Source organism: Pan paniscus, chromosome 14 (assembly GCF_029289425.2).
Source record: "Pan paniscus chromosome 14, NHGRI_mPanPan1-v2.0_pri, whole genome shotgun sequence".
Taxonomy (NCBI): Eukaryota; Metazoa; Chordata; class Mammalia; order Primates; family Hominidae; genus Pan; species Pan paniscus.
In genome coordinates, this window is record NC_073263.2 from 108,025,715 (window position 1) to 108,039,001 (window position 13,287).

The 13,287-nt window shown below is 45.7% G+C and overlaps 1 protein-coding gene across 2 annotated transcripts in view; it reads right to left on the reverse strand.

Annotated features, from left to right (window-relative positions):
- EFNB2 (ephrin B2) overlaps nt 1-6,966 on the reverse strand; it is a 45,822-nt gene extending 38,856 nt beyond the window's left edge. For both annotated transcript variants that reach the window (XM_003832071.7, XM_034936958.4), the window contains exon 1: nt 6,147-6,966. In XM_003832071.7, coding sequence (XP_003832119.1) covers nt 6,147-6,268 — 122 coding nt within the window. In that variant the 5' untranslated portion in view covers nt 6,269-6,966. The remainder of the gene's footprint in view (nt 1-6,146) is intronic.
- Nucleotides 6,967-13,287: the final 6,321 nt, after the last annotated feature.

Sequence of the window (13,287 nt, forward strand, 5' to 3'; positions counted from 1 at the left end):
GTTACTCTGCATGGAACCCAATCGTGGTTTCAATGGCTTATTTTGTTTAATGGCTGGAATGGAAAGTATGGAAGGCAAAAACAAAAGTCTAGCTTACTTACAAGGTTGTTCAGGAGAGAGGGCGGGAAGACTCAACAGCACAGAGATTTTTCTGTTTTTGACTTTAAGGCTGGGCAGCACTAACATTTTTATAATCCTGTAATTTACACCACCTCTAACAGCCTACCCCATTCAACTCAAAGTTTAAGACTCACATTTACGAGTAAAATTACATCTAGGTAGAGCCCACTGCTTTTGGCATATTGGATTACTACTCATTTGAATTAAAACTAAATTCCTCCCTCCCCTTTTAAAAATTGTATTTTATCTTTTTTTCCAGGGTGGGAAAGACAAAACTCACAGAAGAGCTCTGTGGCTGAGGGAGAGGGACAATGTGTCCTGTTTACCTTTGCTTCTCCCATGCAGCGGGAGAGGGAGCTGGGTCTGAAAAGATGGCTGAAATCAAAAGGTCTCTGTTTTCTTTTCAGATAACCCCAGCCCTACCTATCCCCTCTGGTCTCTGTTCCTTCCCAGCATGTCCCTGCCTGAAGCCCAAATAGATTAAGGCAACGACCGCGAAGTGCAGTTAATCCTACAGAACGGCTGCCGCTGTTAGGCCAGGAGTTAAAAAGGAAAATCTCCCAGGCCCTAACAACTGCAGTGATCTGAAGTTTTAATCAGCCCCAATCTCAATCTATAAAAAAGGCAGTCAATGAAATCTACCTTTGCCATATTATCCACCACCAATGAGCAAGAACTGAGCAGCTTTTCTTTACCGCCTCAGCCATCCCAGACCACAAGTAGAGCTTTCATACTTCCTAATCCCAGTTTCCAAGTCTGTGTGGTTCTCACATAATGCCCAACAGCCTGGAGGCAAGGGCCTTCGTCCCGCGCCCTTTTCAGAGACGTGTCATTTCTAACATCAAGCTAATCTATATGTTGCCATGGCTTCACCCTTTATCTGCCTTTACATCTTATGAACTGCATGGATTTACCACATTATTTTTATCTGAAAGACAGAAAATGGTGGTTTTATTGCCATACAATCAGATTACTGCTGCTAGTTTCTCTATGCCTTTTTACTATACTTCAATCAAAAGGGATCAGTTTCTTTATACTCTGCCCTTGATTTACATCACATCTGTAAAGACCTAGTCTGAGTTGTAATCCCCTTATTAACTATGACCAGGGTTGATTTGCCTAAAAATAAAAGCAAATTGTGTCAGACCCTTTCACTTTGTTTTTGATTCGGAACTACAAAATGGATTACTAAAGAAATCTTCAGAGTTCACACGGCTAGTATCGTGCTGAATTTAAAATGAGAATTAAACAAGTTAAACAGGGGAGGCATGTCAACGGTTTACATCTTCCATCATGGGAGAAGGGCCGAATTGCTTATGTCTTTGTATTCTTTGGCTTTATAGAGACAATGAAGCCACAGGAGTTTTTCCAAGCTGTTCGGAACATGCCCCATTTGCTATCCTTCCTTCTTTGCTGTTCTTATATTCCTCCCCCAGCCTCCTTCTAATTCCCCCCTTAAAAAGAAGGGGGGAGCTCTTCCCTGAAAGAGCTCATTCCTGACTAGAAGCTTATAGTTCTATGGGTTCTGCATATTTTAATCAAAATATTTTAAACAGTTGAGCACTCCTCTTTAAGGCTCTACTCCGCTACACAAAGGGTGAGCTCATAAGCAAATCTATGTAGATGTATATTAAGTGACCTGAAAAACAGGTTCTTTATGTCAGCAGCAAAGGCAGGCAGAGATTAGGCTGATAGGAGGACCAGTTTAATCACCTTCCTTAGAAGAGCACTTCTATTTGTCTAATTTGCAATTAAGTATTTTAAGAATGAAGTTCTCATAAAACGTTAAAGAAATATCTTTCCTAAAAATTTTTGTATTAGGGTCTACAATCTGTATTTCCTTTTCCCCTGCCACTCCCATTCCTATGACGCATTACTGCAGTCACGCTGGGATCTCGAATAGTTTCCCATTAGGTGAACGCACTCTAAAACGTCGCCCGAAGTTTGGTGTCATACTGAAGCTCTCGGGAGCTACCTGGAAGATTTCAGAGGAAGGAAAGACAGCAAGGATTTAGTTGCTCCAGTTCCAATGTCCATCTGAAGGCAATTATCTCACTGATCCACCAACCGAAGGATGCACCTCACTAAGTTTACAGACAAGAGGTTTTAATATAAATCCACCAATTGTTCTTCAGCTGACTCTGTCTGGAGAAACCATTCAAACACATAGGTTTTAGCTGGTCTCCAGGCCCATGGCTAATTCACCTGTCCACATACTTTAGCTTAAGTCAGAAGCCTTTGGAAATGTTGGAGTCACTTGCATTTCTTTGCGTCGGTAGAACCAGCGTCAACAGCTTATGCTTTGTAAAAGATTTAGAACCAGGTGCTTAGCAAATCATCTTAACCTCCAGCTCCTGTTTCTGGGGCTTGAAGCTGTAACTGTTGAGGTTAAGATGTGCAGTCCCTAGACACATGATTCTCAAATAAATTCTCATCTGAAAACAAGGCTACCAAGCATGTTGTGAGGTATCGCTTTAGCTTGGTCTTTGTGCTCTGCCTGGCTCAGTTGTCCTGCAGAACAACGACAGTCCATTACCTACAGTTTATCATCCTGACAAAATGTGAGGAATGTGGATGTGAAAGCACTAACAATTCCACCCCTGGTGCTTTGAGCTTTTTTCTCTCTATATTAAAACCGACAAGATTAACCCAAACGCAAACTGTGGAGCATAGTTCAAGGGGCTATTCAATCAGTGCTGAATGTGCATTTGTTTACCTACAAAAATAAGAATTTCAGACACAATGGAAGGCAGGCTGGCTTATATATGTTATTGAATGGACTGTTTAAACAGCACTATCCATTGTAGTTTATTTTATCAATCTCTGACAGGTCTGTATTTATTCAGAGCCTGATTGTGGTGAAGCCCATGTATTATACGTTATCTGGATATCATCCAGCCATTCTTTTGTATCAAGTCAATTAGTATCAGGAATCCAGTATTATATAGGGAAAAAATTACATGGGAAAAGCAAAATGCTATGTTAACTAACTAGTATGTGATGCATAGGGAATGGTAACCCCAGACATAAGGCATTAGTACTCGAAATTTTCAACAAAGTCAGTGTAATGCATTGCAGAACACCATACCAATACAGATTTGCTCACATTAAAGTAAAATTAATTTTTTTTTTAAAAAGAGCCCACTACTTTACTTAGGCCAAAATCTCCCTCTTGGAAAAAAATGTTCTACTGAAGTGTTAAGTTAAAAACGGAAGCTAGGCATTACTGTTCTCTGCTGAATTAAAAAAAAAAAAACAACTTTAAACAACCAAAATGGCTACAACGGACCCAACTCTACCAGAACGTATCAAAGCAATGTGAATAACCTAACAGGGCAGCTACTGTTTCAGCACGCAGGACATCTTTCCATTATTACATACAGTCAGGGACGGGAGAGCCGACAATGTGATTAAAGTAGTTACGGAGACGCTGAATTTACAAAGGGTTTTCTGGACCCTGTATCCAAACAGCTGCTGCATGCTCCCTGTGTCGACCACCTGCTAAAAAAGCTGACCTCTGAATGAAACAAATCTAATTACTGATGGCGGCTTCATTACAAATGAATTGTTCCACAGTTCACAGGAACTGATGTGAAACTTCAATGCATTTGATTACCTTCCTGCCACATCGTATTTACCGATTGAAACTTTCCTCTGGAAATAAATATAAAACTTCCCCAAGGAAAGCGACCCCCTGGCATCAGGGTGTTGTATGCATTCTCAAAAACTTAGAGAGGGCTCTTTCCTATGGCTCCTACAGGAAGAAATCTTTCTGATCTCTGGAGCTAGCATTCAGCTGCAAGGGAGACCTTTTCCAGGCACACATTACCCAGTCATCCAGGCAAGCCGTTATCAGGAGAATTTTAAAAGAAATGCTGCTGTGGAGGACAAGACAGCAGCAGCAACCTCAACCGCGCAAACGGCAGGCTTCCAGAAACGCAGGGCCCTCGCAGGTCTGGACATAGCTAGAAAGACAGACTCATCTTCATCATCAGAATGGGGGGGGGGGGGTTGGTAAATACCTGTCACCTCCCCCCAGGACCCCCCATCTCGACACATTACAAAAAGAAGTTATTAATGTCTAAACCTTAGGTTGAAATAACTATTGTTCTACTTTTCTTTTTCTCCCAACTAGGTATTTGTAATTCTCCTACCGGATACACACAAACTAATAGTTAATATAGCGCAAAGATAAAGATACACACACCGAACTAAACGCTGAAGAGGCTAACGGAATTGCTTTCAACTAGATTTAAACAGAAATATTAAATCCTCATAAGAAAAAAAAAAAAACAGCCTCAAAGAGAACCGGTCAGTGAAAGTGCAGAGTGGCTGGAGCAGGCGGCCTGGGGGAGGGGCGAGGCCTGGCGCTGCGCGATTCCGCATGGAAGAGTGACCTCTGGAGGCACCGGGCGGGCAGCGGCGCCGCGGGCTCCCCCCGACCGCCTCGCCCGCCCGCCCGCCTCTCCCGGACTCCGGGACCCGCTGCTGCGCGAGGTCCTAGCCCGGCTCCTTCCGGCACCACCTGGCGCCTCCCGAGCCGGCATCGATGCAAAGATGCCGCCGCCAGTACTTCATCAGCAAATCCAACAATTTACATTAAAAATATAATCCATGCAAGAGCAGACTACATGGAAGGAGGCAGAGCTAAGTAACTTCTCCGTATGAGCGGTGTTGAAAGTGCCTTCTAGCATCATACAAACATTTGTTTAAACCGATTTGTAACCGACGTTTTTGCCCTTTTCATGAAGGGATTCTTGGTTAACATGTTACTGAATTTGCAATTTGACACTTTTAAGAGAATGGACACACTCCTTTAATTAACACGTGATTTCTAAATCAATCCCCCATTTCTTTTCTCCTAAAACCAGGCCCAACTTGCTCAACTTCAATTAGGCCATTGATTTTGCTTCTGATCTCAAACGTTTTCTCCAGAAACCAGCTAATGTCTGCATACTTCTTCTCCAAGTTTCCCGAGACTACAATTCCAAGATTCTGTAAAATATGTTTTGGCTGTGATTCGAAATAAGGGGATATACAGTACTGAATACCCAGATGACTACGACTTATGACCACACAGATTTAGGGATGGATGGGATTTTCTAAATTCTGAATGCACTCTGGTGGCCCAAACTGAAAGTTACTCTCCACAAGGCCTGGCTCGCTCCCGGCTGTAGAGTCCGGTAAGAGCAAATCTGATCCTAAGGATCCCATTCCTACCAGGGTCCCGAGGGAGAAGGCTTCAGGAGCAGTGTCGACTGGGCAGGGCCCTAAGCTTTTATAGGAAGTGCATTACAATCAGGTCGGCCATCGAGACCGCATACTCCGGGGCTACCGGCTTATGAACGAAGCGGGAGGCCGAGGTGCGGCGGGCCCTCAGGGAGAAGCCTAAGGCCCGTCTCCCCGGCGCGGAGGAAAGGGTTCGACGCCCGAGTTCTCCTGCGAAGCAGGCGAGCTCCCCGCGCACCCTCGGGCTGGCGGCGCGGTGCCAAGGCGCCCCGGCTCCAGGGCTCTGCGGGCAGCGTAGCGACTCCAGGCTCCCCTCTCCAGAACGCGCTTCGCTGCCAGCGTCCTGCCACCCCGGTCGCCCGCCCGCGGGCCCCGGACCACGCCGCCCGCGCTCCCCGCGAATGCAGCATCTCCGCCTCTCTCCAGAGCCCAGCAGTCCCCGCGTGCCGGCCAGCCTAGATTGTGGCCATGTCCTTCGTCCTCGAAAACAGGAGAGGGTCAGGTATCGCCATCGGACACCTTCCCGGACGTGACACCCGAGCCGATAGTAGCTTTTAGCGCCTGGGAGCGTTCGGGGGAGGAAAGGCGGGGAGACCGTCCGTTCCAGCGGCGCTCGGGTTGGAAAGCCGAGCAAGGAGTCTCCACCTAGTGAAATGGGGCGGGGGTTGGGGGTGGGGGACGGGGAACCGAGGTTCCAGAAACAGGCTCCGAGGCCCCGCGGACTGACCCCTCCTCCCGCCCGGACGGCGCGGCGGACCCCGGGGCGGGGACATACGGGGATCGCGGACGCCACTTACTTGGAGTTCGAGGAATTCCAATAGATAGGCTCTAAAACTATCGATTTGGAAATCGCAGTTCTGCATAAAACCATCAAAACTCCCCAGCAGTACTTCCACACGGAGTCCCTCCTCACAGCCATGGCGAAGCCACTCCCAGCTCCGCGCACTCTGGGCCAAGAAGGGACTGACGAGACACAGGCTGGGACCCCCAATCCTCCGGGGCAGACTGGCGGGGAAGACGGCGTGCGCCCGCAGGCAGCTCCGAGGCGCGCTGCGCAGCTCCAGCGGTCGCCGGGCCAGGTGCGCTCGCCCTCCGGGGCCCTCAGGGCGCGGGGCCGGAGCGCACGCGCGGGGCGCGGCGGCGCGGCGGACTCGGGGTTCCGGGGCGCCGCGCCGGACGCAGCTCGGACGGCCGACTCCCGTGCGGCTCCAGGGTGCCGGGCCGGCCGCGGCTGGCGGGTGGGCGCGGGGCGGGTGCGGGCTGGGACACAAAGACCCGGAGCGGAGACGACCGGCGCGGGCGGCGGGCGCTGCGCCCCGAGCGGGGCCGCCTGTGACTATAGATCCAGTGCAGCGGGCAGCGGCCCGAGCGCGCGGGCGCCGCGTCGGCGCGGTTCCATGTCCCGGAGCACGGAGCGGAGTAGGGCGCCTCCGGGCGCGCAGGAGCCTTCTCAGTCCGCGCGGCTCCCGGCCCCCAGGGCAGGAAAGAGGGAGCTCGGTCCCCGCCGCGGGCTCCGGACGCGCGCGGGCCTTTGTGTGCGGGGAGGGCGCCGGGACCCGCTGCGTGCGCAGCTCCTCGCTCCGGCCGGCGCCGCGGTCCCCGCCGAGGAGAGTCAGCTCGGCCGGCGCGCTGTCAGAGCGCTATAAACGCGGGTCCCCGCCCCGCCGCGCGAAGCCCATTGGCCCGCGGCTCCGCGGCCGTGCGCTGGTTGGACGGCCGGTCCGTCCGTCCGCCATCCCCGCCCGACATTGGGTGCCGCGAGGCGGGGCTCGGGCTGACAGGTGAGCCCCGCCCCTGGCTCCCGCGGGCGGCGGGAGCGGAGCAGACGCCGGGCAGGAGAAGCGCTCAGCGCGTGCACAGGGCGCCCCCGGGGCGGCTAGAGGCCTTCTGGGCGCGGTGCAGACGTGGAAATAGCGACGGCCGAGTAGCGGGCCACCTGTCTCCGCGCCCGGGGGCGCCTTCCCCCTCGGCGGAATCAGAGGGCGCGGCTTTCCCTCGCGCAGTGCGGAAGGCAACAGGCTCCGCTCGGCGTCCCTTCTCCGCAGATGCGGCGCTGCCCCGCGTGCAAGACTTGCACTCCGCGCGCACCCTTAGAGCTCCCGGCTTCTGCGCGCTTCTCCCGACGCCGCTCGGCGAGGGCTTCTCACTTGATTTTGGTACCAATCACCTACGGCTCAGTTTCAGTCAGTGGGGCCGGGAATTGCAAGACGATTCCCGCGACGCGGCGCCGGAATTTGCAGCTCTAATCAGGGCCTGAGCGTCGTCGCCTCCCGCCTTCTCTGCGGGCGTCTCCCTTCCCTCCTGGCCCCCCGGGAAGGTGGCGCCCCTGGAGCTTTCCCCGCGTGTCGCCGGCACAGGCACGACGCGGGGACCGTCTCACTAGCCTCTAGGAGACACGCGCGCTTCCCAAAGTGACCAGAGATTTAGAGGGTGTGAGATGGAAAAGTCAAGGCATGTGCTTCTCACTCGGCGTCTGCAAGACCCCAGAGCAGAGCTGGCAGGAACTCCTCGCTACTTTCCCGGTCGAGCGCCGGTGCTGACGCTCGTCCGTGACTTCCACGGAGCCACAGCGCCCACTAGCGGCCAGCTTTGCTTCTCCGCATCTCGAGCGCTCTGCGGTCCACCGACCCGGATCCAGCATACTGCAGCATCTAATCAAGTCACAGTTCCAAGGAAAATCTTTTTATATGCCCAACAGTAGGAAGAACACGGTAGAAATAAGGCACAGTGCAAATGTACGATTCAGTATGAAAAATTAAAATATACTGTATGCCCACGTTTTTTTTCAATTTAATGCCGTCCACCCCAGGATTTATGTTTCAAACACAAACTGGGCAGTAATTCTACAAATTATGTATTTTTAAAACAAAGTATCCACTACGCTAAATTTAAAACAGAAAATGCATATGGTAAAACACCTTGTTTTCTTTCACTCTTCTTTGTAACAATTTCTGAAGATTTTTATGGTACGTTGCCTTTAAGTATCCGTTTTTGAAACATTAGTCTAAGTTAACATATACATCTCAGTTGGAGTGGTAAAAGCTTGTGAAGACTAGTTTAAGATAGAAAACACATTAAGGCATACAAAGTACTGAATACACTTACTCTTCCAAACAGATCTTTGATAGCAGAAAAGTTTCATATTTTCATTTTAAATAAGCCTTCAAACTAAATATATATATACACACACATATATACGTATATATACACATATACACATATTTATACGTATATACACATATGTACGTATATATATACACACATATATACGCATATACACATACACACACACACACATATATATATATATATATATAATTTATTTTAAAAAGGCTCCACCACGGTATGACGATTTGAACAGCGGATTCCCAGGAAGCACCAACAACCCAGGAAGCAGCAGACACTATGACTCCTACCTTGACAAGGGTGAGAAAGGGCTAGTTTTTAGTATGCTAAAATATCATTTAAGGAACTCATTGAAATTGAATATAAAGTTAGCTTAATGATCTTTTAAAGGAACACTGGGTACTCAGTACCTTTTGACAAACTTATATTGGGAAATTGAAGTTGTGACCTCTTAGCTCACTACATCCTCCTCTCCAAGTAAACTAGAGGAAATACAGGAAATTTGCATTGTCTGAAAATAAGCCAGCTTCCAAAAATAACATTTTCAGTAAATCAGAGAGTCTCACATCCAAAGCGTTTTACCTTGGGACAAATGTAAATATACACTTTAAAATCGCTTCCTTTTCAAAACAAAGTGCATATTTGACTGAAAAGGAATCCTACACACACACACACACAAAATCTATAGTATAGTGTGAGAATATACAGCTTAGTTTCAGTCAACAGAGATTCAATGTAGACAATGTGAAAAGCATCAGCAGTAGCAACTCACTTCGAAGATGTCAACATTCTACTATTTAATGGTAATTTTGGTAATTAAAAGCATCACCTCAAAGCCATTTATATCTACTATTGTATAACATGCCAGGCAAAAAGTAGGTCGTACTGGCATGCACAAGGCAAAGTAGAATTTCCAAAGCATGCCAAACCAAGAACCAATCACATCAGTGTCGTATCTCTTGGTATTTGAACTTCATTTTACAATTATTGGGAAAACTTGGTTTTTTTCTTTACCACACTTTGAATCATGATCAATGTATTTCGAGAAATCTATACTTTTAGCAGATGTATTTAAACCCTCATCAAATGAGATTTTATTTCAGCAGAGGAAGTTACTTCACTGTGTTCTAGAGTTAAGTTTTGAAGGCCGGGCGCAGTGGCTCACGCCTGTAATCCCATCACTTTGGGAGGCCGAGGTGGGCGGGTCACGAGGTAAGGAGATTGAGACCATCCTCGCTAACACGGTGAAACCCCGTCTCTACTAAAAATATAAAAAATTATCCGGGCGTATGTCGGGCGCCTGTAGTCCCAGCTACTCGGGAGGCTGAGACAGGAGAATGGCGTGAACCCAGGTGGCGGAGCTTGCAGTGAAGCCGAGTTCACGCCACTGCACTCCAGCCTGGGCGGCAGAGTGAGACTCAGTCTCAAAACAAACAAAAAAAAAGTTTTGATAAGTCAAATAAATAAGGATTTGGGAATTTCAAAGGATACCATAGTTATAAAAGTTAACACAAAGCTGAATAAATGTAAAATGAGATGACAAATAGATAATCGCAGCTTAAAAAAAGTGCAATCCCCCACCTCCAACAAAAAAAATGCAAGTAATTATGTTCCTACCCCTTTGAATTCCTAGGCATGTTTTGGTCTTCAGAACTTATGGTTGTTTCTTATATATTTCTTATATAGTATTCCATCATTTCTAGGACATATTTCAAAAGATATATGTAACAGAACTTCTACAAAAACAAAAGCTTATCTAAATAACATTACAGAAAAATAAATTTGGTATGTGTTGACTAAGTGTTGTCCAAGCCATACATTCTCTATGTAGCTTGTAAGCCTCTCGTAAAATCATACCCTTTGTTTCCTGGCATTGTATGCTGTTTATTTCATACAAGTCACTGATGCTTTCAGCACTCTCTAGCAAATCACATTTTCCCCCATTTATCCTTGAGGGAAAGATCTGACAGGAGAAAATAAAACCCTTTCTTAAAATCAACTTTGCTAAACACCCTTCTCCCATCTGCTTCTGAAATTCAGATTGTTAAAACACTGAAACATTTTATATTAGAGTCTATTTGGCAGGAAAAATACTACATTAGGCTCTTGGTCAAAAGAGAATCATTCTTCTCTCTGGGAAGTTTAGAGAAAACTCATACCTTATAGACTGTCACATATTCCTTATGGAAGAAAAATACCGTATTTTCCACTAGTATCCATTTTAATCTGAAGCTCAACCTCTCATTTGGTTGACAGCATTATTAATGTAAAAACAGCACACACGGAAATACGAATGGCTCCAACAAGCACGCACACCTGGCATGAAACTTCATCTCTTTATTTGCAAACCAAGTGTGGAGGACCAAACTCCACTCATCATTCCAAGCTGGATTAAGAGGTGTGGTGGATACAAAGGAGCAGGTAATGGCTAGCTAGCTGTGCGCTCTCGATTGCATGATTAATTCTAATATTTAACCTCTCTAAACAGGATGTTTTTTCAGACTGATTTGATACATACATGAAAATTTAAAAGTTAAATACTACTCTTAATAAACATAAGGAAAACTTCTGACAACAATCGTAACGGATCTCCTCTTTTGGGTCCATAAAATCATTTTTTGCCTCCTCTTTATACTACTTAACAGCTTCAACAGCACTTAAAACCAGCTGCAATAATGTATTATTTTGTTAACTCCTTATTCTACTTGTCACTTCTTTAATCCAAAGTGAAAACCTAGAAAATGAGAATCATCCAAATGGTAAACAAACCCATTTTATTCTAACCCTAATAAGCCTAGGTTTGGTAATCAACAGTTGCAGCAATCAGAAAACATACACTATTAAAAACATACGCCTTTGGCCGGGCGCGGTGGCTCACGCCTGTAATCCCAACACTTTGGGAGGTCGAGGTGAGCGGATCACGGGGTCAGGAGATTGAGACCATCCTGGTCAACATAGTGAAACCCCGTTTCTACTAAAAATATAAAAATTAGCCAGGCGTGCTGGTGGGTGCCTGTAATCCCAGCTACTCAGGAGGCTGAGGCAGGAGAATCGCTTGAACCTGGGAGGTGGGAGGTTGCACAGAGCCAAGATTGCACCATTGCACTCCAGGCTGGCGACAGAGCGAGAGACCATTGGGGGTGGGGGGGCAAAAAAACAAAACAAATACACTTTTATAGCATTGATACAAAAACAATGAGAGAAACAGCTGGATCACTGGAGTTACTATTCTCTAATGTACTGGCTCTTTAGAGCTAGAGCAAAAAATAAAAATATAAAAATAGAACTGTCCCAACATCCTCTGATCAACCACTGTAGGCTCAGAAAAAGATAAATCTTCAAGTATGACTTCCAATTAAGTTTTAATTTCTAAACCCAATAATGACTTAGGTATAAAAGCACTTAACTTGTGGAACACTTACATAGATGTAAAAGCAACCACTCTGATTTGTATTACTTTGTAATATCAGAAGAAAGTTCCAAAGAAATACTTAATGGAGTAAGAAGCTAGTTATTTCTCTCACACACGCAAATCCCTTAATTAGGTCTTCTGTATCCCCCACTTCCACTGTTTGCCAGCACTAAATCAGTTACTCTAGAACCAATACTGGATGGATGGATGGATGGATGGATGGATGGATGGATGGATAGATTAGGTAATACAATCCACTCATCTTAAGCATATCTACAAAGTAAACAGTGTAGTTTATCAGCAAATGCAAATCTTCTAGATTACTGCACCACATTTTCCATCATCACGGACAACTGAATGTTAAAAGCCAAAAACAATGCAAGAGTAAACAAAAAACGTTACAGACAACAAAGATAGTGAAAGAATCAAGACCACTGTTAAATGGCAATTCAACAGATCAAAAAAGTAGGGTCTATTGCTTGGGCTTCCACACTCATTCTAGACTTCCAGGTTGAGGCTTTTACCTTCAGCAGTCCCTTGAGGTCCTCTGATTAGTAACACTAGTACTTGTTCACAAGGCTCTCCTGGAAGGGGGAGGAGAGCCTCAAAAATTAGGATAGCCTGTCTTCAGTATTTCTCATGGCCATTAATACAAAACAGATGAATGGTTTTGCATGTAAAGATGCAGAAAATTTAGACAACTGAAAACAGACGCTCTAATGGATAGAAATAGCTTTGGAGAAATGTCAGTGAAGTGACAGGCTCCTCATAAAATGAGGCATTAGAAATGATACATAGAGTTCAACAAGCCAGGATTCTACGCTTACTATACTTAGAAAATTGAAAAAATACAAACCACTGAAAATTCTTAAGATACTGCTAAATCCAGGACAGGTGGTGATACAAAAAAAAAAAAAAGCTATGGACACATACTAGCACAGTAAATGAATACGGAGATTACTTAGAGTAGAAATAGTCTGATTTGCTGCATCTTCATAAGGGAAACTGAAGTAGGTAAAATCTCATACTACAAACCCCTTCCCCAATTTAAAGCATTAAAGAGTCCTCACACCAAGCTAATTTAAAGGTTTAGTTTATACAATTGATAATTCTGCAAACCACAATATGTCAATAACTACATACTGTAATAAAAATAAACAAAGTCATAGTTAATTCTATAATGCATTAAGAATAACCTAAAAAAACAAATTGTGAATAAAGGCATATTTAATAAATTAGGGAACATCTTAACTTCTAATAGACTGGGGGAAATTTTTAAGTTTTCTATGTACACAAAGGCAGTGGGAACAAATGAAAAAAACAAATTACTACATTGTTGCAGCACATTAAAGACTGGATGGTGTATATTATTCACAATTACATCCTCTTTCCCATAGCCT